We start from the raw sequence: 26175 nt of genomic DNA on the forward strand, positions 1-26175 counted from the left end.
GTCAGGAGAAATAAAATAGCTCCGGCAGATAACGTCAGCTAACAAGGAATACACATCATAAACTTTGACTAAATATGCATGTTTTACATATGTATGGCAAGATAAACTTCTTCTAAATGCAATCGCTATGTTACAATTATTTTTAACGTTACATTTGGCGTTCACTAGGCTATAATAGAGAGTCGGCGCTCTCATTTAGCATACTGACTCCTCTATCTTGGAGTCGACAGAAACCCAAAATGAAGACATAAATATTCCCTTACCATGGCTGTTCTTCCTTCAGAAGACCTGGAAGGGTTAATACTCACCAAGTTAGCGTTCAGTTTTCAAGTCTCTGTCTTTCCGTTCTCAAACTAGACACTTTTCGGTCGAAATGTATGCAAATTTCAAGTGGATGCGCACCAAAACGTCGAAAGTATACATTATATTTCGAGTAAACTTGTCAAACTATGTTTATAATTAAGCCTTAACATGTTATAAAGGTCTACAGCAATCGTGAGGGCGAACAGAGAAGCACACGTTGTTCAGTCCATCCTGAGGGAAAGAGAGAGAAATTTCCCAGCTCCCATTGGTGAAACTTTTTTTTTGCATCACCGGGACGTTTGGGCACGCTGAACGTCTCGTGAGCGCGCGATTCTCACAGTTACACGCCTCATCGAAAGCAGGCTTCACGCTGAAGACGTAGAAACTGTTTCCATGGTTATAACTGCTTGGGAAGTGTGTATACGATGACGTTGAAGTGGTGGCAACTTTTTTCATTACAAGAGAGACTTTGGGAGAATGCATGCCCTGAGACTTCTGCTTTACATAGAGACAAAATTTAAACGGTTTTATAAGCTTTAGAGTGTTTCCTATTCGATAATAATTTTTATATGCATATATTAGAAACTTTTGACAAAAATTTATCATGGTTTATATGGGTGCCGAATTCCTCCAGAAGGGGCAGTATTCAGGGCTAGCCCCAACAGGTTTTAAGGAGAAGTATATCTCTAATACCATGTATAACTTGTATTTCCATCAACACTTATAATGAGTATTTCTGTAAATAGATGTGGCTCTCTACACAATCACCACATGTTTTAGAAATACTGAACATGTAAAATTTGAAATAGGTAATATGTAATATGTAATATATATGTAATATATGTAATATGCACTTCATCGAACAAAACATACATGTATTGTGTAACATGAAGTCCTGTGAGTGTCATCTGATGAAGATCATCAAAGGTTAGTGAATTTTACTTCTATTTGTGCTTTTTGTGACTCCTCTCTTTGGCTGGAAAAATGGCTGTGTTTTGGTGGTAACCTAACATAATAGTTTGTGGTGCTTTCGCAGTAAAGTCACTGTGGCTGGATTAACGACAATGTTATCTTTAAAATACTTTGTAAAATACTTGTATGCTTGAGGAATTTTAATTATTCGATTTTTGTTGTTTTGAATTTGGCGCCCTGCACTTTCACTGGCTGTTGGCGAGGTGGGACGCCACCGTTCCACATATCCCAGAGAGGTTAACTTTGCGACAGTATAAAAACAACATTTTTGATTGTTTTTAATTCTCCTCAATCAGGTTGGAAAAGTAGGCTGATTCAGCAGCAGTAAGGGCTCTTCAATATTATACGGAACTGTCTTTCCAAACTAGTCGCAGGACTTCCAGTATGGTGGAACGCCATTTTCGTTCCATTTTTCCGGAAGCTTACTTCAGGGTTCTGGTATTTTCTGTATACCAGGGAGCTAATTTTTTGAACAAAGTTTTTTTTATTTTAGCGGTTCGACTGCATCCAGGGTATTATGCAAAGTTAAGTTTAGCTCCTCGGTTAGGTGGTTAACGTATTTTTGTACTCCAATGTCCTTGGGGAGGTGGAGGGAGTCTGGAAGGGCATCTAGGAAACTTTGGGTTGTCTGAGATCCAGGGTATAATTGTGGCAATAAGTAGGTCTGGAGACAGGTTGGACAAAACCCAGTCGATAATGGCTCCAAAAGCCTTTTGGAGTGGGTCTATGGACTTTTCCATGTGAATATTGAAGTCACCAAAAAGTTGGATATTATCTGCCATGACTACGAGTTCCAATAGGAATTCAGGGAACTCAATAAGGAATGCTGTATATGGCCCAGGAGGCCTGTAAACAGTAGCTATAAAAGGTGATTGAGCAGACTGTTTCATCCTAGCATTGTTGTTGCCGCCGTGGATAACAATATCCTTATACCATCTATACACGCCAGTTTTAGCCTCAGCCAGTAACATCTTTAGATCGGTAGCCCCACCCCCTGGTAAACAATGTATGATCACTGGATGATTATTTTCAAGCAATGTTACAGGTAATGGAGTCGCTAATGACTTGTGTTTTTAATTTGTCCAAGCTAATGGTAGGCTGTTTCAGCAGCTCAGACCCATAACTGGTGGAGGAGAGAACCGAGAAGATCAGGCTCTGATGCTTAGAGGGGAAAACCGGTTGAAAGTTTTTATAGGCTGAATGAAAGTCACCAGAAGCCATGAGAAAATTGTAGAGGGGTTTTAACCACAATACCTGTATTTACTTGTGACACAGACACTTTACCATCCTTTCCAAAACTTAAATTGCCCTTGCCTAACGATTTGTCTTAAACCAAGCTTGCAACTCAGCTATCCTCACCATAAGGCAACAGTTCTCCTGTATATTAAGATTACAGTGACCGCAACGGGAAGGCATAATGTTACTTAGCTTTTTTTCCTCGGCCGGAGGAGATCCCACAGATTTATGTCCAGATAAAGCGTCCGGGGTGAAAAAGTTTAATGAAAAATGTTGTGTGAGGACAAAACTAAGACCTTGGTAGACTTGTTAAATACAGAGTTTTATCAAATACAGTGGGGCAAAAAAAGTATTTAGTCAGCCACCAATTGTGCAAGTTCTCCCACTTAAAAAGATGAGAGAAGCCTGTAATTTTCATCATAGGTACACTTCAACTGACATACAAAATGAGAAAAAAAAATCCTGAAAGTTTTTAATGAATTTATTTGCAAATTATGATGTAAAATAAGTATTTAAGCATAGGCAATTTAATCATAGGCAATATGCTTAAAAACTATTCTGAATTGTAGATCTCGGCTTGCTTTGGACTCAAAAAGTGATCTTGGCTCAGAAAATGTTGGCGACCACTGGGCTAAAGTGTTGTAACTTCCACTGGGAGGCAGCATCAAGCTACAGTATATTCTACTGTGCTGCAGTTAAGTAACTGCATGGCCCCTCATCCCAAACACCCCTCTCCAACGCGTGTTTATATAGTGACATGCATAGAGAGGAGAGAGAGAGCGAGAGAGAGAGATATCCTTCAGTATAAAAACACACACCCTCTCTCTATATGCCAGAAAATCTCTCAGGTCTCCACACAACAGTAATGCCAGTGTGCTCCCGGTGACTCTACTCATGGATCTGCATCTTTCCGCAGACTGTCAGTGGATTGACATATATGACAGCTCGCCTACAGAATGTTTCTATGTCAAAACGACAGGAGAGTAAATTGGAAATAATCCTGTGGACCAGATATGCTACCATGGGCATTTTTCTGATGCACTTTGCAACTTTTATAGTTATTTCATAGAGATACAACTGATAAGGATGAAAAGTTATTTGATTAATTTTAATAGTTTGAAGAACAGAGAAACAAAACATGGCATTACAAACTTCGAATGACACTTCCTTGTCAACATTCCTGGACTGTCTGCCACGCCTGCAGAGCAAATCATCCATGAACGCATCTGGAAATATGAGCAAGGAAGTTACCAATACCACCTGTACCAATGCGTCTGTCATCACAAAACCACCATCCGCACGACAAAAAGGTAATACTGGAAGATTCCTAAAGATTCTCTATAACTATCTCTGTTGTTTTGAGGTTCTTGAATAATTTCCTATCATTGAATTAATTACATGAGATTAATTCCTCCATTAAATTATATGATGGGTTGTGAAGAAAATCATTTACAATATTTGGCATTGTTTGTCACAGCAGCAGGTTGTTCACACCACATTGAACAATAGGGTAACTTGGGGGAAGACGCCCACCTTAATGGAAATGTATATTTTCTGACAGAAAAAAAGTAAAGTTTGGTAAGATTTAGATATGTGCATGCTGGCTATCCTAAGGCAAACACATTTTAAAGGGAAATAAGTGGGCAGAATTGTTTTTGTTGCAAAATGACCCCTGAAGATTTGTGTGTTCAAACCAATTTTAGTTTGACATTTTTGAGTAATTGCCTCTTAAAAAACAATAAATAAATCAAATTTTGGAACAAAATGACATTGCACATGTAAAGGACGTCATGCTGCTTGCTTAGAGAGTACTACTTCCTCCCGAGTCGGCCCGTTCCTGGCGCAAACTCTGCCTTGCTGGCACAGGTGACACCTTCCTGAAGCGTCTTACTAGTCAATGCCACACAAAAGCTAGTTGTTCGGTGATGCAAGTGGGGACACTTCGGATAAAACAGATTAAATGTTTAGTTGAACAAGACTAGTGGCATCCAGGGAAAGTGTTGAAAATACATTTGGTGACCACTCATTCAGTGTGCACATAATGTAATGGTTCTTTATCTAGGCACAAACAAAAGTTAATATACAGTACCAGCCAAAAGCTTTGAACACACCTACACATTCAAGGGTTTTTCTTTATTTTTTACTATTTTCTACATTGTAGAATGATAGTGAATAATCAAAACTATTAACCTCTAGCGTCGAGCAATCCCGTATCCGGGAGCGTAATCATAGCCTCAAGCTCATTAGCATAACGCAACGTTAACTATTCATGAAAATCGCAAATGAAATTAAATAAATATATTCAAGCTTAGCCTTTTGTTAACAACACTGTCATCTCAGATTTTCAAAATATTGATAGCTAGCATAGCATTAAGCCTAGCATTCAGCAGGCAACATTTTCACAAAAACAAGAAAAGCATTCAAATAAAATCATTTACCTTTGAAGAACTTTGGAGGTTTTCAATGAGGAGACTCTCAGTTAGGTAGCAAATGTTCAGTTTTTCCAAAAAGATTATTTGTGTAGGAGAAATCGCTCCGTTTTGTTCATCATGTTTGGCTAAGAAAACCCCCCGAAAATTCAGTCATTACAACGCCTAACTTATTTACAAATTAACTCCATAATATCGACAGAAACATGGCAAACAGTTGTTTAGAATCAATCCTCAAGGTGTTTTTCACATATCTATTCGATGATAAATCATTCCTGGCAGTTTGGTTTCTCCTCTGAACCAAATGGAAAAATGCACGCAGCTGGAGATTACGCAATAATTTCGACGGAGGACACCAAGCGGGCACCTGGTAAATGTAGTCTCTTATGGTCAATCTTCCAATGATATGCCTACAAATACGTCACAATGCTGCACACACCTTGGGGAAACGACAGAAAGTATAGGCTCATTCCTGGCGCATTCACAGCCATATAAGGAGACATTGGAACACAGCGCATTCAAAATCTGGGGAACTTCCTGTATGAAATTTCATCTTGATTTCGCCTGTAGCATTAGTTCTGTGGCACTCACAGATAATATCTTTGCAGTTTTGGAAACGTCAGAGTGTTTTCTTTCCAAAGCTGTCAATTATATGCATAGTCGAGCATCTTTTTGTGACAAAATATCTTGTTTAAAACGGGAATGTTTTTATCCAAAAATTAAAAGAGCACCCCCTATATCGAATTATAGTTAAATAACACATATGGAATCATGTAGTAACCAAAAGTGTTGTATAAAAATATTTTTGAGATTTTTTGAAAGTAGCCACCCTTTGCCTTGAAGACAGCATTGCACACTCTTGGCATTCTCTCAACCAGCTTCCCCTGGAATGCTTTTCCAACAGTCTTGAAGTTCCCACATACTCTGAGGTCTTGGTGGCTGCTTTTCCTTCACTCTGCCGTCCAACTCGTCCCAAACCATCCCAGTAGGGTTGAGGTCGGGTGATTGTGGAGACCAGGTCATCTGATGTAGCACTCCATCACTCTTGGTCAAAGAGCCCTTGCACAGCCTGGAGGTGTGTTGGGTAATTGTCCTGTTGAAAATCAAATTATAGTCCCTCTAAGCGCAAACCAGATGGGATGGCGTTTCGCTGCAGAATGCTGTGGTAGCCATTGCTGGTTAAGTGTGCCTTGAATTCTAAAAAAAACGTAGACGGTGTCACCAGCAAAGCCCCACTACACCATCACACCTCCTCCTCCATGCTTCAAGGTGGAAATCACACATGCAGAGATCATCTGTTCACCTACTCTGCGTCTCACAAAGACACAGCGGTCGGAACCAAAAACCTCAAATTTGGACTCATCAGATTTCCACTGATCTAATGTCCATTGGTCGTGTTTCTTGGCCCAAGCAAGTCTCTTCTTCTTATTGGTGTCCTGTAGTAGTTGTTTCTTTGCAGTAATTCGACCATGAAGGCCATATTCACGGACTCTACTCTGAACAATTGATGTTGAGATGTGTCTATTACTTGAACTCTGTGAAGCATTTATTTGGGCTGCAATTTCTGAGGCTGGTAACTCTAATGAACTTATCCTCTTCAGCGGAGATAACTCTCGGTCCTCGTTTCCTGTGGCGGTCCTCATGAGAGCCTCTTTCGTCATTGCGCTTGGTGGTTTTTGCAACCGCACTTGAAGTTCTTTGACATTTTCCTCATTGACTGACCTTCATGTCTTAAAGTAATGATGGACTGTCGTTGTCTTTTTGCTTATTTGAGCTGTTCTTACCATAATATGGTCTTTTACCAAATAGAACTATCTTCTGTATACAAATAGGGCTATCTTCTGTATACCACTCCTGCCTGTCACAACTGGCTAAAACGCATTAAGAAGGAAAGAAATTCCACAAATTAACTTTGAACAAGGCACACCTGTTTATTTGAAATGCATTTCAGATGACTACCTTGTGAATTTGGTTGAGAGAATGCCAAGAGTGTGCAAAGCTGTCATCAATGCAAAGGGTGGTTACTTTGGAGAATCTCAAACTGTTTTCGGTCACCTGGCTGGAGTGATTTCTATTGATACCCCAACCACATCGATCTCAACACATTCACATTATATTATTCAATTAAATATGGTGTCCTTCAATTTTATATTTGGTAATATTTCATTTAAAGGAGGCATCTTTAATTCATATTCAAGCTTATTATGATCTACAAGAATAAAAAAAACAAGCAATTGTTATATGCTCGACTCTCTTTGAGTGACAATAAGAACAAATCAGTTTTTGCCGCTGCTTGTCATGCACCACTGAACATTACAATAGTTGAGAAACTCCTCACGGCTGGCTGTGTCTGGTGCATACTTAGTAGACTAGGCGTCTATTATCAGACTGAGACAGACCTTGTGGTTCCAGGCTATTCGCTGTTCTCTCATAGGTTTTTACTATAGTAGAGGAGGAAATTAAATCAAAGTCTATATAATTCTATATATTTCACACTCCACTGATGCATCACTTTTATGGCTCAATATGCTGAAATTGCATTTTCCACAGAGCATCACTATTAAAGTTAATATATTTTCAACTTAACTATCACCAGACAAAGTTGTGTAATTAATCAAATATAGAAAAAAATGAAAACCTGTGGAGATACGTTTCCTCAAAATAGGAGAGGTATGGACCAAAATTATGGGGAAAAGGTATAGAACTGCACTCATAGATACGACACCAGCCCCCCTTACATACAAGCATATGCACGCATGCACACACATGCACGCAGGCAAGCACACACACACACACACACACACTTCTTATAATGTAGACTTCATCTGCAGACTCCATGGCTAAAATGTTTTCAGCTGACTCGGCTGTCTCGGAGACAGAGCAATTTATGGCCTGACAGTAACTGTCGCTTCCATCCAAGGTAAATTACAATAAACTGAAACTAAAACAAAAACTAATCCTGAAAAAACATCAAACTGAAATAAAACATTTAAACCACAAGGCTAAACTTCACTTCACTCCACTGTTTTGGTCCTGTGGCTATCATGCTGTAATGGTGTGAAGCGAACCCATGCATTTATGGAGATACTGTGTGAGAGCGAAGTCTTGCATCTCGCTCATCTCAATATCTGTGGTGCTGCTCATGGCAAAGTAATTTTGCAGAGTCTGCACTCTTAGAATAAGGACTGACTCAAGGAACCCTTGAGATTATCAAGGAAACCCTAGAGTTCCTCAAGGAACAATGGCTGTTCAATGCTTCATATTTGTACCTTCCTGGAGGAACCATGGAATGGAGGCTTGGCTTACTAGGGGCGTGGCTTTAATATATCTTTTTGAGAGTAGATGTCATTTCTCTTAAACTTTTCTGCTGTATTGTCATCAAGGTTTAACACTGCCAGTTGTGTAGCATCAATGAGGCTAACAGAGGTGTATGAGTTCCTCAGAAGTCTATGCAAATCCCATAGTTGGATTAGTTACCACTTTAATACTGAATGTAATCAGCAATGTTACTATTATATTAGAATATATAATTCTATACATTTTCAATGATTTTTTTGTTTGTTGCAGTGTACAAACTTAACAGGAATGACATTTACGCTAACAGTGGCCCAAACATAACTATCTAAAAGCCACAGCTCTAATCCGATAAGCTGCCACCTCCTATATTACAACAGTTAAAAATGGAACTCCTCCCGTCACAAAGGGTTCCGGTTCGAACGTTTACACAGGGGCTCCTTAAATACCCTTTTCAGAGGTGTTCCTGGAGAAACCTTTTTCAACTGGAAAGGTTCTGCCGGTGTGGCAACACAAAATAATCTTCCAGGCAACTTTACTTCTATGAGTAGAGAGCACTTTTAACAAAACCCGTTTTATACATAAAATAAAGGCCATCATGAATTATGTTCCGTTTTTTAAATAAATGCGACCCCGCCATGTAAAAATCAGTCTGACAGTATTTTTTGACAGTATGGTTTGAAGTGAATGAAATGCATCAGAAAGGTATACAATAATGTATGATTGATCCTGTGTAGAAAATAACATCACTAACCACGTTAGCATCCACAGTTTTAATGCAGGTAATTTCATACGGTTTAAAATAAAATCAGGACAGCTGTGATGGAAACATTAGGTTTCGGTACAATTTTATAAATGCTGACAGATCATTTGTTTGTTCGACATGGCGGGATTTGTTTGGTGTCTGTAAAATTAATTATGTACAAATTGGCTGTGGAAACGCCTTTGTGCGTAAATATTGATATAATAACCATATCGAAGTAAACTTTAAGTCGTGATGATATGGTGTGCGGCCCTCCCACTACGACTTGGGAAAGCATACAGTTTATTAGGCTATTACAACCGCATCGTGCAGCAACCAGAGGTTTCTGGCATAACCCTGGATCTACCAGGTGCAAATTTTCACTCGTGACCCAAATTTCAAATCAAGCAACCCCATTTGGGGTTGCGACCCCTAGTTTGGGAAACCCTGATTCTAACCCTGACTCAGCGCAATGACATTGCCACAAGCAGCACTGCAGATATTGGGAGCGTTTGAGTGGAAAGGATAAAGCTGTAGACTGTAGATGAACAGTCTAGGAATGAAGTGACAGCCGAAAGTCGGACCCGAATGTGGTTTTCTAACAGCAAGGCTCAGATTAACATGGCAGTGTTGCTATTGTTTAAGGTTTTCTTTATAATGTCGAAGTAAACATATCACACACTCACAAACTAAATTCATAATATAATATGTGTACATTGTACAATCACTTCGAGAGAAAGAGCCTCAAATATCACATTTATTTGTATATCCACTGTTGTACATATAAATCCTGTTTCAGTCATGCCTTGGGTCACGTTCGCGTTAGTCTAACAAAAACACCCTAATGATTTGTTGACAATAGAGCCTCCCACAATGCAGACAAAACCTGCAGGATGAAGTTGGTGAAGGGCAAATGCAGAAGCTTGCAGTCCACTGCAGTCAAAACATCATTAACTTTGATTACAGGATTCTTGTAAAGTTAATGCAGTTGACATGTAGATGCAAGGGGACATTGCCCTGCGTAAGGTGCCATCTTTCGGATGGGACGTTAAAACAGATGTCCTGACTCTCTGTGGTAATAAAAAACCTGATGGCACTTATCGTAAGAGTGCAGCTAAATTCCCAATCTTGCCCTATTCCATCATGGCCATCTAATCATCCCCCTCATTCCTACATGGCATATATCACTCCTCACATCTCCACCTGATAGCTGATGTGTGGTGAGCGTTCTGGCAAAAAATGGTTGCCGTACATCACCCAGGTGGGTGCTGCACATTGGTGGTGGATGAGGTGAGTTTCCCCCTTATTATGAAAAGCGCTTTGAGTACCTCAGTTGGTAGAAAAGTGCTATATACCGTAAATCCAATCCATTTTTATATAAATCTATGTCACGACTTCTGCCGAAGCCGTTGCCTCTCCTTGTTCGGGCGGTGCTCGGCAGTCGACGTCACCGGTCTTCTAGCCATCATTGATCCATTTTTCATTGGTTTTGTCTTGTCTTCCCACACACCTGGTTTCTATTCCATTCCATTACCTGTTGTGTATTGTGTAACCCTCTGTTTCCCCTCATGTCTTTGTCAGAGATTGTTTTATGTCAGTGTTGTTTGTTGTATAGGTGCGCGACGGGTCCTCGTACCCATGTTTGTTTATGTCTGTTCTTGTTAGTGTTATGGAGCATGTTACTTGGACATTTATTAAATGACTCCATTTTACACTCCGTTTTTGACTCTCCTGCGCCTGACTTCCTTGCCACCTACACACAGGACTCTGACAATCTATTCATAAAACTAGTCAAATGCATCTGAAAACGAACTGAAACTAAACGAAATGTACATAAAAAATTGTTGAACTAATATAAATAAAACGACTGTACAGTTTAAGTCGGAAGTTTACATACACCTTAGCCAAATACATTTAAACTCAGTCAAACCTGACATTTAATCATAGTACAAATTCCCTGTTTTAGGTCAGTTAGGATCACCATTCTATTTTAAGAATGTGAAATGTCAGAATAATACTAGAAATAATTATTTATTTCAGCTTTTATTTATTTTATGACATTCCCAGTGGGTCAGAAGTTTACACTCAAATAGTATTTGGTAGCATTGCCTTTAAATTGTTCAACTTAGGTCAAACGTTTCGGGTAACCTTCCACAAGGTTCCCAGAATAAGTTGGGTGAATTTTGGCCCATTCCTCCTGACAGAGCTGGTGTAACTGAGTCAAGTTTGTAGGCCACTTTGCGCCCACACGCTTTTTCAGTTCTGCCCCCAAATTTTCTATAGGATTAAGGTCAGGGCTTTGTGATGGCCACTCCAATACGTTGACTTTGTTGTCCTTTAAGCCATTTTACCACAACCTTGGAAGTATGCTTGGGGTCATTGTCCTTTTGGAAGATCCATTTGCGACCAAGCTTTAACTTCCTGACTGATGTCTTGATGTTGTTTCAATAAATCCAACAATTTTCCTGCCTCGCTATGCCATCTTTTTTGTGAACTGCACCAGTCCCTCCTGCAGCAAAGCACCCCCACAACATGCTGTCACCCCCGTGCTTCACGGTTGGCATGGTATTCTTCGGCTTGCAAGCTTCCCGCTTTTTCCTCCAAACATAACAATGGACATTATGGCCAAACAGTTCTATTTTTGTTTCATCAGACCAGAGGACCAAAAAGTACTATCTTTATCCGCATGTGCAGTTGCAAACCGCAGTCTGGCTCATTTATGGCGGTTTTGGAACAGTGGCTTCTTCCTTGATGAGCAACATTTCAGGTTATGTCGATATAGCACTAGTTTTACTGTGGATGTAGATACTTTTGTACCTGTTTTCTCCAGCATCTTGGTCCTTTGCTGTTGTTCTGGGATTGATTTGCACTTTTCGCACCAAAGTACGTTCATCTCTAGGAGACAGAACCTTCCTGAGAGGTATGATGGCTGCGTGGTCCCATGGTGTTTATACTTGCGTACTATTGTTTGTACAGATGAACGTGGTATTTTCAGGCATTTGGAAATTGCTCCCAAGGATGAACCAGACTTGTGGAAGGCTATAATTTTTCTGAGGTCTTTGCTGATTTCTTTTGATGTTCTCATTATGTCAAGCAAAGAGGCACTCAGTTTGAAGGTAGGCTTTGAAATACATCGACAGAAGCTTCTAAAGCCATGACATAATTTTCTGGAATTTTCCAAGCTATTTAAAGGCACTGTGAACTTAGTGTTTGTAAACTTCTGACCCACTGGAATAGTGACACAGCGACGTATAAGTGAAATAATCTGTCTTTAAACAGTTGTTGGAAAAATGACTGGTCATGCACGAAGTAGATGCCCTATCTGACTTGCCAAAACGATAGTTTGTTAACAATACATTTGTGGAGTGATTGAAAAATACGTTTTAATGACTCCGCCATAAGTGTATGTAAACTTCCGACTTTTACTGATGTTTTAATATGTGATCATTGTCATCTGCCTCTCTCTCTCTCAGAGATGGACTCTGTGCGCATCCTGCTCTACTCTCTCATCTTCCTGCTCAGCGTCTTTGGCAACCTTCTGATCATTGTGGTCCTGACGGTCAACAAGCGCATGCGCACGGTCACTAACTCCTTCTTGCTGTCGCTGGCGGTCAGTGACCTGATGTTGGCTGTCTTCTGCATGCCCTTCACGCTCATCCCAAACCTGCTGGAGGACTTCATCTTCGGAGCCGCCATGTGTAAAATGGTCACCTACTTCATGGGTAAGATTGTGGCCATCTCCAGACCGTCTGCAAAGCAGTCGAACTGCACAAATTCACCAATTATCTAATTCCATGTTGTCGTTTCTGGGCTATCATTAAATGTGAAGATGTGTTTATATCAAATCAGTACTCTAGGTGTATTATGTGATTAAACTAATATCATGTAAACATTCATTAACTAGGAAGTCGGAGCACCACGGACAATGTTGAGAATTAGAGTTATGATTTCCTGAATATAAATTACAGTCTTCTACTAATGAATTATTATTACCTCATAAGTTCCCATTACTGAATGTCGCAAACTCTTGGATATCTGCACGAACTCTAGCCTAAATGATGAATCAGTGATATACAAATTGGTTTAATGATTTGTTTACTAACTAATATACGTAACATACGTAACAAATGAACAGTAGATATTGGTTACTACACAATATATTGATACGTCCCTAGTGGGCTAAACCGATATGATGGCTTGGTAGATAATGGAAAGGGGTGGGGACACATAAAAGAGCAGGAAAGACTAAATGGATTCACTACCGCACAGTTGATAATTATATTAATTGAAATGCTAATCCTTTGCACATGAAAGGCCGCTCATTCTCAAAGAAATTGCAATGTACATATATACATTTGTTTGTCTTGTTGTCTCTGATGAAATCGCTGGTCCGTCTGCTGAAGAGCCAATCGACAGAAATTCTTGGGTTGTATTCATAATGGATACGTCAGGCGTGCCATGTTCTTAGAATAGATGTTTCGGCAGATGTCAGTACTCTCATCCTAGGTTTATGTCATTTCTAGCTGCAGACCAGTAATTCTGTGTTTAGGATGGCTCTTATTCTGTAGTGATTGATAGTCTCAGAGTTGAACAATTTCTAGCAGTGTAGCCAACATAACACGCGGTTTGGTTTTCTGGACTTGTAGTTTTAAACCATTTGTCAGCCATGTAGCCACAGCTGCATGCGGACTGGTCTAATGTAAGTTTCGTCAGGAGTGGGTTTTATACACTTCTGAGAAAGGGGCGGTCCATGACTCCGGCGTAATGTCTAGGCTCACGAGGGTGTGGCCACTGACTAGTTAAAAGTATCTTGTTTAGAAGGCCAACATGACATTACATCTTTTCACAAATAGTTTAATATTCAATCGTATATTTTAACTTTTTATGGCTGCAGGGGCAGTATTGAGTAGCTTGGATAAAAGGTGCCCATTGTAAACGGCCAGTTGCTAATATATAAATATTATTATTAGTATTGGATAGAAAACTCTAAAGTTTCCAAAACTGTCAAAATATTGTCTGTGTGTATAACAGAACTGATATTGCAGGCGAAACCCTGAGGAAAATCAAAACAGGAAGTAGCTTCTATTTTATGCAAGGGGACATTGTAGCTTCTATTCTATGTTCCATAGTCTCCCTTTGCTGGATTTAATGGGATATGAACCAGATTCCTTTTCCTATCGCTTCCTCAAGATGTCAACAGTCTTCAGACATAGTTTCAGGCTTTTATTTTGGAAAATGAACCAGAACGATAACATCGCGTCAAGTGGTCACATGAGTTTTGCTCGCGCAACAGACTTTGTATAGGTATTACTTTTCCCTCTCCTACTGTAAAAAGACATTTGCGGTTGATACATTATCGATTATATATTTTAAAAACAACCTGAGGATTGATTATAAAAAACGTTTGACATGTTTCTGTGGACATTATGGAAACTATTTGGAATTTTCGTCTGCGTTGTCGTGACCGCTCTTTCCTGTGGATTTGAACATAACACGGCAAACAAACGGAGGTATTTTGGATATAAAAATAATCTTTATGGAACAAAAGGAACATGTTGTGTAACTGGGAGTCTCGTGAGTGAAAACATCCAAAGATCCTCAAAGGTAAACGATTAATTTGATTGCTTTTCTGATTTCCGTGACCAAGCTACCTGATGCTAAGTGTACTTAATGTTTTATCGTGCGATCTATAAATTTACACAAACGCTTGTATTGCTGTCGCTGAATCATTTCAAAATCTGACACAACAGGTAGATTAACAAAAGGCTAAGATGTGTTTTCCTATATTTGCACTTGTGATTTCATGAATATAAATATTTATAGTAATATTTATTGAATGTAGCGCTATGCTATTCAACGATTGTTGATGACACTTATCCCGTTAGTGGGATTGCATCCATAACAAGTTTTAAACATTCAAGGTAGAAAACGAATAGAAATGTTCACTTCCAAAGCTACCGTTATTCTGTGCTATACCGTCCTTCCTGATCTCACCAAATAAACAACTTCAACAGGATTGTTCTTAATACCCACAGTCTCAAAAATATAAATATTGTTTAAAATCTGTCTTGGGCAGGGGGCAGTATTTTGACCTCCGGATGAAGAGTGTGCCCACTTTAAACTGCCATGCTACTCAGGCCCATATGCTAGGATATACATAAACTTAGTAGATTTGGATAGAAAACTCTAAAGTTTCCACAACTGTTAAAATAATGTCTGAGTATAACAGAACTGATATGGCACATGAAAACCCCAGGAAAATCCAACCAGGAAGTACAATTATTTTGAAAGGCTGTTTTTCCATTGAAAGCCTATCCACCATACAAAGACTTAGGACCCAGTTCACGATCTCTATGGCTTCCTTAACATGTGACCAGACTTTAGGCATTGTGTCAGGCTTTTACTCTGAAAAATGAGGGAGATGCACCACGTTCAATAAGAGGACAGTGGAAATTTCCAGACATGAACCAAGCATGTGATCGGGAGCGTGCATTTCTTGTTTACTTTTTCCATTGACGAAGCTTTTGTCCGGTTGAAATATTGATTATTTATGACAAAAACAACCTGAGGATTGATTTTAAACATCGTTTGAAATGTTTCGACTATCTTTTATTGTACTTTTTTGACTTTTTGTCTTAGTGTTGAGTGCGCATTGTGCCTTTGGATTTCTGAACGCACCAACAAAACGGAGGTATTTGGACATCGAAATGAACATTATCGAACAAAACAAACATTTGTTGTCTGACATGGAGACCTGGCAGTGCCACCAGATGAAGATAATCAAAGGTAAGTGATTAATTTTAATTCTACTTCTGACTTTTGTGACACTCTCCTTGGTTGGAAAATGGCTGTATGGGTTTCTGTGTCTAGGCGCTGACCTAACATAAGTGTGCTTTCGCCGTAAAGCCTTTTTGAAATCTGACACAGCGGTTGCATTAATAAAGAAGTGTTTTGGTTATCCTGACCTGAACAACATGGTCAATATTATAATAGGCCATAATGAACCATGAAAACGATGTACATTTTGTCTGTTCTCTTTGGTCGCAATGTCATGTTTTTTTTTGTTTTTTTAGATAAACAGCTTGTTTTTGTACGGTAACTGTGCTAAGGGTGGAGTTTAGAGCGGGGTGAGGAGTACTGGGCAGGTGTCACTTCCACACCTACAGTAGCCGGGCTATAACTGTCTATTGTCCTGTTAATTTCGCTACAAGTGTTTGAAAACCTGTTTTCAAAATGCCACCATCTGTCCATCACTACTGTAAATAAAAACACAGCATCTTATTTACATTCTTCATTGTAACCACAATGTCACAAATCATTTTTATCTACCTGTTACAAATCCCTTTTGGCCCGACAGTCTAGGGGGGATGGTAATGAGACCCGTAACATAACTCATGGAAATTATAATTGTGACAAAGTAAAAGTGTGAACGAAATAAACACGACTACTGAAATCTACATTCAAACTCAGGGTTTATTAATAAACACACGGTAATGGGGGGAGCAGGAAAAGGGGCTGAGCTGGACCCAAGGAAAGAAACAATAAGTATTCAAAAACACCCCTAAGCTAGACTAGCCTACTTTAACAACAGCTAACTAACTAACCAAAAAAACAGTGGGTGGTCCACCCAGTTCTAACTAGTGTATTTAACAAAGTCTACCTACGGGTAGTGTATGCCCATGGGCGACTTGTCTTGGTTTCCCCTTTTCCCACCAGCAAACAAACAAACACCATAACCAAAACAATACTCACAGGTGAGGACAAAGTGCTATGGTGGTGCTCAAACAAAAGCGAGGTTAATACACAAAGAGAGCGTGAACCACAGAGACCTACAGACATGGCATTTACAGAGAGATTGAGCTCTAGAGTAAACAACTGACAGGGTTTTTAAACCAAGGGAAATGAACTGTGATAGGGTAGGAAACAGGAGGAGGTGTGTCTTCTGATTGATGATTGGATTGGTGACTGATTGGGGAGTGATGATTTTCACCTGTGAGGGGAGAAGGAGAGAAAAGAACACAGGATACACACCCACAGGATACTTGTATCCGTAACACTACCTTCCAATTTTGGGGGATTTACATTTTTCGTTAAATCTAGTTCAGATTTAAGTATAACTTTTGAGTGACGCCTTTAGTGAGAGGTCAAATGCTTTAATATTTAATAATGCCTGCCCTCCGAATTCATAACTAAGGGGAGTTTTTTTGCGCCATTATTAGTTACATTGTTTTAGTTTCAACGTGCAGACTGGCACTAATAACAGCGGGAACGTTTTCCTAGTCAGTGCCATTATTAGTGCAATGCCCCTTAAAGTGTTGCTCTGTGCTAACCATTGGGGTGGGGTGGGGTGGGGGTCCATCTTCTGTGTGCGGCTCTACAGCCCATCCGGTGCCCCCTGCCCTCGTGCCTTGAACCTTGCGTGCTCATCGCTATTTCAGTGGATACAGCTGGAGAACTGCAAGCCAATCCCCTTGTGCACCACTCAGGAGCCATGACCAATATATATATATATAGCAGGCAAAGGTTCCTTAGTTCCTTTGACCACACCAGCTTCTCCCCTCCCCTCCCTTTTCCTATCTTTCCCCCTTCCGCATGACACCGTCCTCCACCACCCCAGTCGCTTTTCCTTCCCCACTATACTCTCCTCATCCACTAGCTTAAACAATTCTCAGCAATCTAAGTCAGAGTACATTTTTCATCAGTATGAAACAAATCATTATGTTGATACTGAGCACAGCCCCATTGGTCAGAATGGTAGAAACAGACGCCTCACAAGTCCTCAAATGGAAGCTTCATTAAATAGTACCCGCAAAACAACAGTCTCAATGTCAACAGTGAAGAGGCAACTCTGGCCTTCTAGGCAGAGTTCCTCTGTCCAGTGTCTGTGTCCTGTTGCCCATCTTAATCTTTTCATTTTACTGGCCAGTCTGAGATATGGCTTTTTCTTTGCAACTCTGTCTAGAAGCCCAGTATCCCGGAGTCGCCTCTCTTGTGAGGCGTCTATTTCTCAAACTAGACACTCAAATATACTTGTCCTCTTGCTCAGTTGTGCACCGGGGCCTCCCACTCTGCTTTCCGTTCTGGTTAGAACAAGTTTGCTCTTTTCTGTGAAGGGAGTAGTACACAGCATTGCACAAGATCTTCAGTTCCTTGGAAATTTCTCGCATTGAATGGCCTTCATTTTTCAGACTAATGAGTTTCAGAAGAAAGTATCTGTTTCTGGCCACTTTGAGCCTGTAATTGAACTCACAAATGCTGAAACTCCAGATACTCAACTAATCTGACGAAGGCCAGTTTTATTGCTTCTTTAAATCAGCACAACAGTTTTCAGCTGTGCTAACATAATCGCAAAAGGGTTTTCTAATGATCAATTAGCCTTTTAAAATGATAAACTTGGATTAGCTAACACAACATACCGTTGGAACACAAGAGTGATGGTTGCTGATAGTGGGCCTCTGTATGCCTATGTAGATAATCCATTTAAAAAAATCTGCAGTTTCCAGCTACAGTAGTCAAATCAGATCAAATCAAATTTTATTGGTCACAAACACATGGTTAGCAGATGTTAATGCGAGCTTAGCGAAATACTTGTGCTTCTAGTTCCGACAGTGGGGTAATATCTAACAAGTAATCTGACAATTTCACAACTACTTTATACACACAAATGTAAAGGGATGAATAAGAATATGTATATATAAATATATGGATGAGCGATGGCTGTGCGGCATCGGCAAGATGCAGTAGATGGTATAGAGTACATTATATACATATGAGATGAGTAATGTAGGTTAAATGTAATCATGATATAAAGAGAAATTGTTTAAAGTGAGTAGTGACACATTTATTACATCCAATTATTAAAGTGGCTAAAGATTTGTCAGTATGTTGGTAGCATACACTCAATGTTAGTGATGGCTGTTTAACAGTCTGATGGCCTTGAGATAGAAGCTGTTTATCAGTCTCTCGGTCCCAGCTTTGATGCACCTGTACTGACCTTGACTTCTGGATGACAGTGGGGTGAAGAGGCAGTGGCTTGGGTGGTTGTTGTCCTTGATGAACTTTTTGTCCTTCCTGTGACATCGGGTAATGTAGGTGTCCTGGAGGGCAGGTAGTTTGCCCCCAGTGATGCGTTATCCTCTGGAGAACCGTACGGTTGTGGGGGGAGCAGATGCCGTACCAGGCGATGATACAGCAGGATGCTCTCGATTGTGCATCTGTAAAAGTTTCTTAGTGTTTTCAGTGACAAGCCAAATATCTTCAGCCTCCTGAGGTTGAAGAGGCGCTGTTGCACCTTCTTCACACGCTGTCTGTTTGGGTGGACCATTTCAGTTTGTCCGTGATGTGTACGCAGAGGAAAGTAAATCTGAGTGAGTACAGGAGGCCAGGAGTGAGTACAGGAGGCCCCCGTGTTGAGGATCAGCGGGGTGGAGATGTTTCCCACCCTGTCCACCTAGGGGCGGCCCGTCAGAAAGTCCAGGACCCAGTTGCACAGTGTGGGATTGAGATCCAGGGTCTCGAGCTTAATGACGAGTTTGGAGGGAACTATGGTGTTAAATGCTGAGCTGTAGTCAATGAACAGCATTCTTACATAGGTATTTCTCTTGTCCAGATGGGATAGGTCAGTGTGCAGTGTGGTTGCGATTGTGTCTTCTGTGGACCTATTGGGATGGTGGGCAAATTGGAGTGGATCCAGGGTATCAGGTAGGGTGGGGGTGATATGATCCTTGACTAGTATCTCAAAGCACTTAATGATGACAGAAGTGAGTGCTATGGGTTGATATTTGTTTAGCTCAGTTACCTTAGCTTTCTTGGGGACAGGAACAATAGTGGCCCTCTTGAAGCATGTGGCCACAGCAGACTGGGATAGGGATTGATTGAATATGTCCATAAACATACCAACCAGCTGGTCTGCGTATGCTCTAAGGACGCGGCTAGGGATGCCGTCTGGTCCGGCAGCCCTGCGGGTGTTAACACATTTAAATGTTTTACTCACGTTGGCCACGGTGAAGGAGAGCCCACAGGTTTTGGTAGCGGGCCGTGTCAGTGGCACTTTGTTCTCCTCAAAGCGAGCAAAGAGTTGTTTCATTTTTCTGGGCTCTGCGAATAGGCTGGTTTACTTTTTGTAATCCGTGATTGCCTGTACACCCTGCTACATACCTCTCGTGTTTGAGCCGTTGAATTGTGACTCTACTTTGTCTTTATTCTGACGCTTAGCTTGTTTGATTGACTTGCGGAGGGAATAGCTACACTGTTTGTATTCGGTCATATTTCCGGTCGCCTTGCCACGATTAAAAGCAGGACTGTTTTAATAGTCACCGTGGGTACAACATCACTGATGCACTTGCTAATAAACTTGCATATCCATCAATGTTGTTGTCTGAGGCTATCCGAAACATATCCCAGTCCATGTGATCGAAGCAATCTTGAATCGTGGAATCCGATTGGTCGGACCAGCGTTGTACAGACCTGAGCTCGGGTGTTTCCTGTTGTAGTTTCTGTCTATGGGCTGGGAGCAACAAAATGGAGTTGTGGTCAGATTTGCCTGAAGGAGGGTGGGGGAGGGCTTTATACGCATTGCGGAAGTTAGAGTAGCAATGATCCAGAATGCTGCCAGCTCGAGTTGTGCATTCAATATGCTGATAAAATTTAGGGAGCCTTGTTTTCAGATTAGCTTTGTTAAAATCCCCAGCTACAATAAATGCATCTTCAGGATATATGGTTTCCAGTTTACATAGAGTCCAGTGAAGTTCTTTCAGGGCCGTCGAGGTATCTGCTTGGGAGGGACATACACGGCTGAGATTATAATAGAAAATAATTATCTTGGTAGATAATGCAGTCGGCATTTGATTGCAAGGAATTATATGTCAGCTGAACAAAAGGACTTGAGTTTCTGGATCCACTGATGATTCCCATAAGGATTATTCAACCCCAAAATACCGCCAAGGAGCAGGGTTGAATCAAGCTCTCTGACCTCACAAAGGCAGTCAAGCACCCAAGCTAACTGGCTAAAGTATGCTAGCCCGTTACGGCTGAGTGTTCCGCTAGCAGAACGTTTCGACAACATCCAGTGAAATTGCAGAGCACAAAAAAAAATGATTCAAAATATATAACTTTCATACAATCACGTGTGCAATACACCAAATTAAAGCTTAACTTCTTGTTACCGTGTCACCGTGTCAGATTTCAAAAAGGCTTTACGGCAAAAGCAAACCATGCTATTATCTGAGGACAGCACCCCATCAAACAAACACATGACAATCATATTTCAACCCACCAGGCGCAACACAAAACTCAGAAATAATGAAATAATTCATGCCTTACCTTTGACGATCTTCTTCTGTTGGCACTCCAATATTTCCCATAAACATCAAATGGTCTTTTGTTCGATTAATTCCGTCGTTATATCCCCAAAATGTCAATTTATTTGGCCCATTTGATTCAGAAAAACACTGGTTCCAACTCGCCCAACATGACTACACATTATCTAATAAGTTACCTGTAATCTTGGTCCAAACATTTTCAAACAACTTTTCTAATACAACTTTAGGTATTTTATACCGTAAATAATCGATCAAATTTAAGACAGAATAAACCATGTTCAATAATAAAATAAAATGAAAGTGGAGCGAGCGCTTGGTCGCACGCCCCAAACACAACAGCACACTAGACTCGACCCTCGTTCTGAATAGCCATACTTCTTTATTACTCAAAAGAAAAATATCAACCTATTTCTAAAGACTGTTGACATCTAGTGGAAGCCCTAGGAACTGCAACCAAAAGCCTCAGAAATCTGTATTCCCATAGAAAGCTGGATAGTTTGTCCTCGGGGTTTCACACGCCAAATAAGTTCTGTTATACTCACAGACGTAATTGTAACAGTTTTAGAAACTTTAGAGTGTTTCCTATCCAAATCTAGCAATTATATGCATATCCTAGCTTCTGGGCCTGAGTAGCAGGCAGTTTGGGCATCTGCTTTTCATCTGCTTGCTAGCGTAAACAAGAAAATCACAGAATAACGCAGAGCTTGCTGTTATTCAAAGCGTTGGTGACCATATTTTAATTATGTTATTTTCAGCTGGGCCATATTCAGTTGACCGCTCATAAATTCATCAGTTATTCTGCACTCTGGCATATTCTGTGTTCTGAAATCCAAACAAATAGCCAGAGCGAATTTACAAAGCACCCTATCTAACAATGTCCAATGAGAATGCACAACGACTATACCATTTAGCTATGCTAAAAAGGATGTGAATAGTTTATATACAAGCAAGTTTGATGCATTGATATGCTATGCAGTTCATAAGGATAGCGTAACCAACAAATTTGTCAGCCAACATTTAATTAACCCTTGTGTAGTCTTAGCATTCTGTACACTCCCGCCTTCACTAAACCCCTAAAATAAATCAGCTTAATTGAAATTTGAACCCCAAATCTATTTTGCATGAAGAAACATGTCATTTATCTCAAACCTTTTGAATATCTGGGTTTACCCTCCTCACAATGCGGAAAGACAGCATTTAATCAGTGTACACCACTCGTTTTTATTTCAACATACCTGTCATAATTGTTTTATTTTCTAAAGTAGGGGTTTATCATTACTAAAGGCACTGCATAGGTGTAAACATAATTTGTTTTTAAAGAGACAGCACTTGTATAGCCTAGGAAAGTGGCAGAAATGTGCAGAAAGTAGTTTTGAATGCTTTTTATTGAAGGGAAACAATAACAGTGTAAACCCCAGTGTAAACCTCAGAAATCAAAAATGACCCTAAGACAATCGTTGTACCCTGGTGGTGTACAGCTTTTCATGGAAATATGAAAAAAAGGCGATGTTTCACTTTTTCTAATGTTGGGGTCACTCTAGGAAAAGTCATCAAATTTCAAGTTGAAAAAATATAATTTAGGGGGTTTTCTCTGCTGTCAAACATAGTGGCGTACAGTTGAAGTCGGAAGTTTACATACACTTAGGTTGGAGTCATTAAAACTAGTTTTTCAACCACTCCACAAATTTCTTGTTAACAAACTATAGTTTTGGCAAGTCGGTTAGGACTTCTACTTTGTGCATGACACAAGCAATTTTTCCAACAATTGTTTACAGACAGATTATTTCACTTATAATTCACTGTATCACTATTCCAGTGGGTCAGAAATGTACATTCACTAAGTTGACTGTGCCTTTGAACAGCTTGGAAAATTCCAGAAAAGCTTTAGAAGCTTCTGATAGGCTAATTGACATCATTTGAGTCAATTGGATGTGTACCTGTGGATGTATTTCAAAGCCTACCTTCAAACTCAGTGCCTCTTTGCTTGACATCATGAGAAAATCGAATTAAATCCACCAATACAATTGTTAAATTTTGAGCCTATTTGGTTTAGCCACAGAAAAAGGGAGCAACTTTCCCACTAGCCATGATTGGCTGAGATAATGACTGGGCTGGACATGTCGAGAGATGAGTTCGAATTGGTCTGCCACACTTCTGTGTATTTGAGCTGGTCAGTATGTGTAGGCAATCCTGTCTAACTCGGCTTTAAAAAATATATCTCATAGTAGAACTGCATAAGTGTTGCTCTACACTTTCTGGAGGACCGAGTTTTGAAATCAGTGGAATTAGAGTAGTGTATGATAGCTAAGGATAAAATGGATAAAACACCTGTCCCCGGATTACATCTTCAAACTAAGGGCAACCATGGCATCAGTGACAGAGAGCGAGAAGTGTCCAGCCATGTATACGGGTAATATATTCTAGCTAGCTACATTTTCAGATATTACACGTTTCTAATTTTGTCAGAAAGTTGTTTTCATTTCAAGTTGTATATGTTAGCTAGCTTGCTATGTGTATGAGCTGTGTAGTAATATTATTCGTATCTCAGAGCCATTTGTTTGGCTCGGTATAGCCTAATGTTAGCAAGCAAACGTTGAACCTGGTTGGTTAGCTACCTGCAGATTCATGCAGGGTTGTAATGTCATGAATTGGGATTATGGTTCATTGTTTAGCTAGCTAGCTACATGTCATAACAAAAGACTCCACTATGCAAGTATCCATTTCAATAGAATGTTCATGATGTCGCTGTGACATAACGGCTGTCGATAAACATAGCTGGTAAATTTGTTCTGGCTGTGTACTCCGATTTCAGAGCACTCTCGTCTGAGTGTGCCAGAGCACAGAATAACAGACAAATTTATTAACACTCAACACCCGTTGAATATGGCGTCAGTAAACGTTGGCAAAAAAATGTAAATTGTTGCCAGCAGCACAGTGTCAGTAAACGTTGGCAAAATACCCTCAACTGTTGCCAGCAGCACAATTGCAGTCACCAATGTTCTGGATAACATAAAATCTGCCTAACCAGCTCTGCTAGGGTGAGTAAAATAATCAGAGTGAACTGTTCTCTCATTTGTGTCTGGAAGTAGCTAGCCAACATTAGCCAGTTAGATTGGGTGCTTGACTGTTGTTGTTAGAATGCTCGGATCAACCATTAAAGAGATGGGTGTGGCTAAAGCTTAAGAGGGTGTGGACAATGCTGAATGGGTGTAGACAAAAAGTGCTTTCCAGTAGGTACCAAAACATTCAAAGGCTATTTTCTCAAAAGTGAGGTTACAATTTTATCAACTTCCAAAGCAGAATTCCTTTCCCATTGTTCCTCAACTGTAGAGTATGATATACAATTTTGTAGCTCTGAGTCTCTACTTTTATCCTATGTAAAAAACACCATTTCGAATGTTGCCCGTCAGTCACATGTGGCAGGGTGACAACCGGCAGGCCATATGCATGGGGTTGTGTGGGCAAGCGGTTTGATGATTGTGAATAGAGTGCCTAATGGTGGTGGTCGGGTTATGTCATGGGCAGGCATAAACTACGGACAGTGAACACGATTGCACTTTATCAACTGGCAATTTGAATGCACAAAAAAACCGCAACGAGATTCTGAGGCCCATTGTGAGGCAATTTATTTTAATTTAAGGTATCTGTAACCAACATATGCATATCTATATTCCCAGTCATGTGAAATCTATAGATTAGGGCCTAATTTATTTATTTAAACTGACTGATTTCCACATATGAACTGTAACTGAGTAAAATTGTCGAAATTTTGCATGTTCCGTTTATATTTTTATTCAGTAGATATTTCTTCTATATATCTGTCACGTTCTGACCTTTATTTCCTTTGTTTTGTCTTTGTTTAGTATGGTCAGGGCGTGAGTTGGGGTGGGCAGTCTGTGTGTTTTTCTATGTTGGGGTTTTGAGTTCAGCCTAGTATGGTTCTCAATCAAAGGCAGGTGTCATTAGTTGTCTCTGATTGAGAATCATACTTAGGTATCCCGGGTTTCACTTTTGAGTTGTGGGTGTTTGTTTCCGTGTGAGTGTTTGTTGCCACACGGTACTGTTTAGTTCATTTTCACGTTTATTGTTTTGTATTTCATAGTGTTCCGTTTATGTCTTAAAATAAACGTTATGGACACTTACCACGCTGCGCATTGGTCGTCCGATCCTTCTCGCTACTCCTCCTCAGATGAGGAGGAAGAATGCCATTACAATATCGCTGCCTTGTTTCATTCTGAAATAATCAAGAATAACTGTTTGATTTTAGACCCTCTAATCCCCATTCCCTGTGTCTCTGATTCTGTAGCCTATCATATTAGTTCAGAATTGAGCAAAAATCTCCATTAATCATTCATCCTGTTAACTCATTGCTTTACCCTGGTTATTTCGAAATAAATCTTCTTTGTTTTATAAAATATCAGTCTCGAAGAATGCATTGCCTTTTCATTTTAAGAACTTAATTGCCTTCAGAATAATACATTAGCCATAGTTATAATTGTAACTATTTTATAGTTTCTTGCTGACTTCGAGCAAGTGGTGCCCCGTTAATGATTTCATAGTAATAAGTGTACACCCTTGCTTAGATTCTGGTGGGCCGCCTCCTAAATTGCTGCTGTGATCTCCCGCCGCCTAAAAAAACTGCTTTGTGCAAGAAAGTACTCTCCTCCCTATCCCCTGTAATTCATAGGCCATTTCAATTATATTGCATTGGAATGGCAACCTCTGTTTTTGGGCATAATATATTATTTAAAAAATTGAAACAGTAGTGGGCGTGGATATAAACATTAAGGGCCCTCGGAGTGTGGTGTCAGGAAAATAACCTCACACTCAACGTTAACAAAACTAAGGAGATGATTGTGGACTTCAGGAAACAGCAGAG

The 26175-nt window shown here is 40.1% G+C and overlaps 1 protein-coding gene across 1 annotated transcript in view; it reads left to right on the plus strand.

Moving 5' to 3' along the window:
* Positions 1 to 3453: 3453 nt before the first annotated feature.
* Positions 3454 to 26175, plus strand: part of LOC115144691 (cholecystokinin receptor-like) — a 42416-nt gene continuing 19694 nt past the window's right edge. Inside the window, exons 1-2 of the mRNA XM_065026109.1 lie at positions 3454 to 3821; positions 12450 to 12698. Coding sequence (XP_064882181.1) covers positions 3650 to 3821; positions 12450 to 12698 — 421 coding nt within the window. The 5' untranslated portion in view covers positions 3454 to 3649. The remainder of the gene's footprint in view (positions 3822 to 12449; positions 12699 to 26175) is intronic.

The sequence above is a fragment of the Oncorhynchus nerka genome, linkage group LG2 (genome assembly GCF_034236695.1).
Source record: "Oncorhynchus nerka isolate Pitt River linkage group LG2, Oner_Uvic_2.0, whole genome shotgun sequence".
Lineage (NCBI taxonomy): Eukaryota > Metazoa > Chordata > Actinopteri > Salmoniformes > Salmonidae > Oncorhynchus > Oncorhynchus nerka.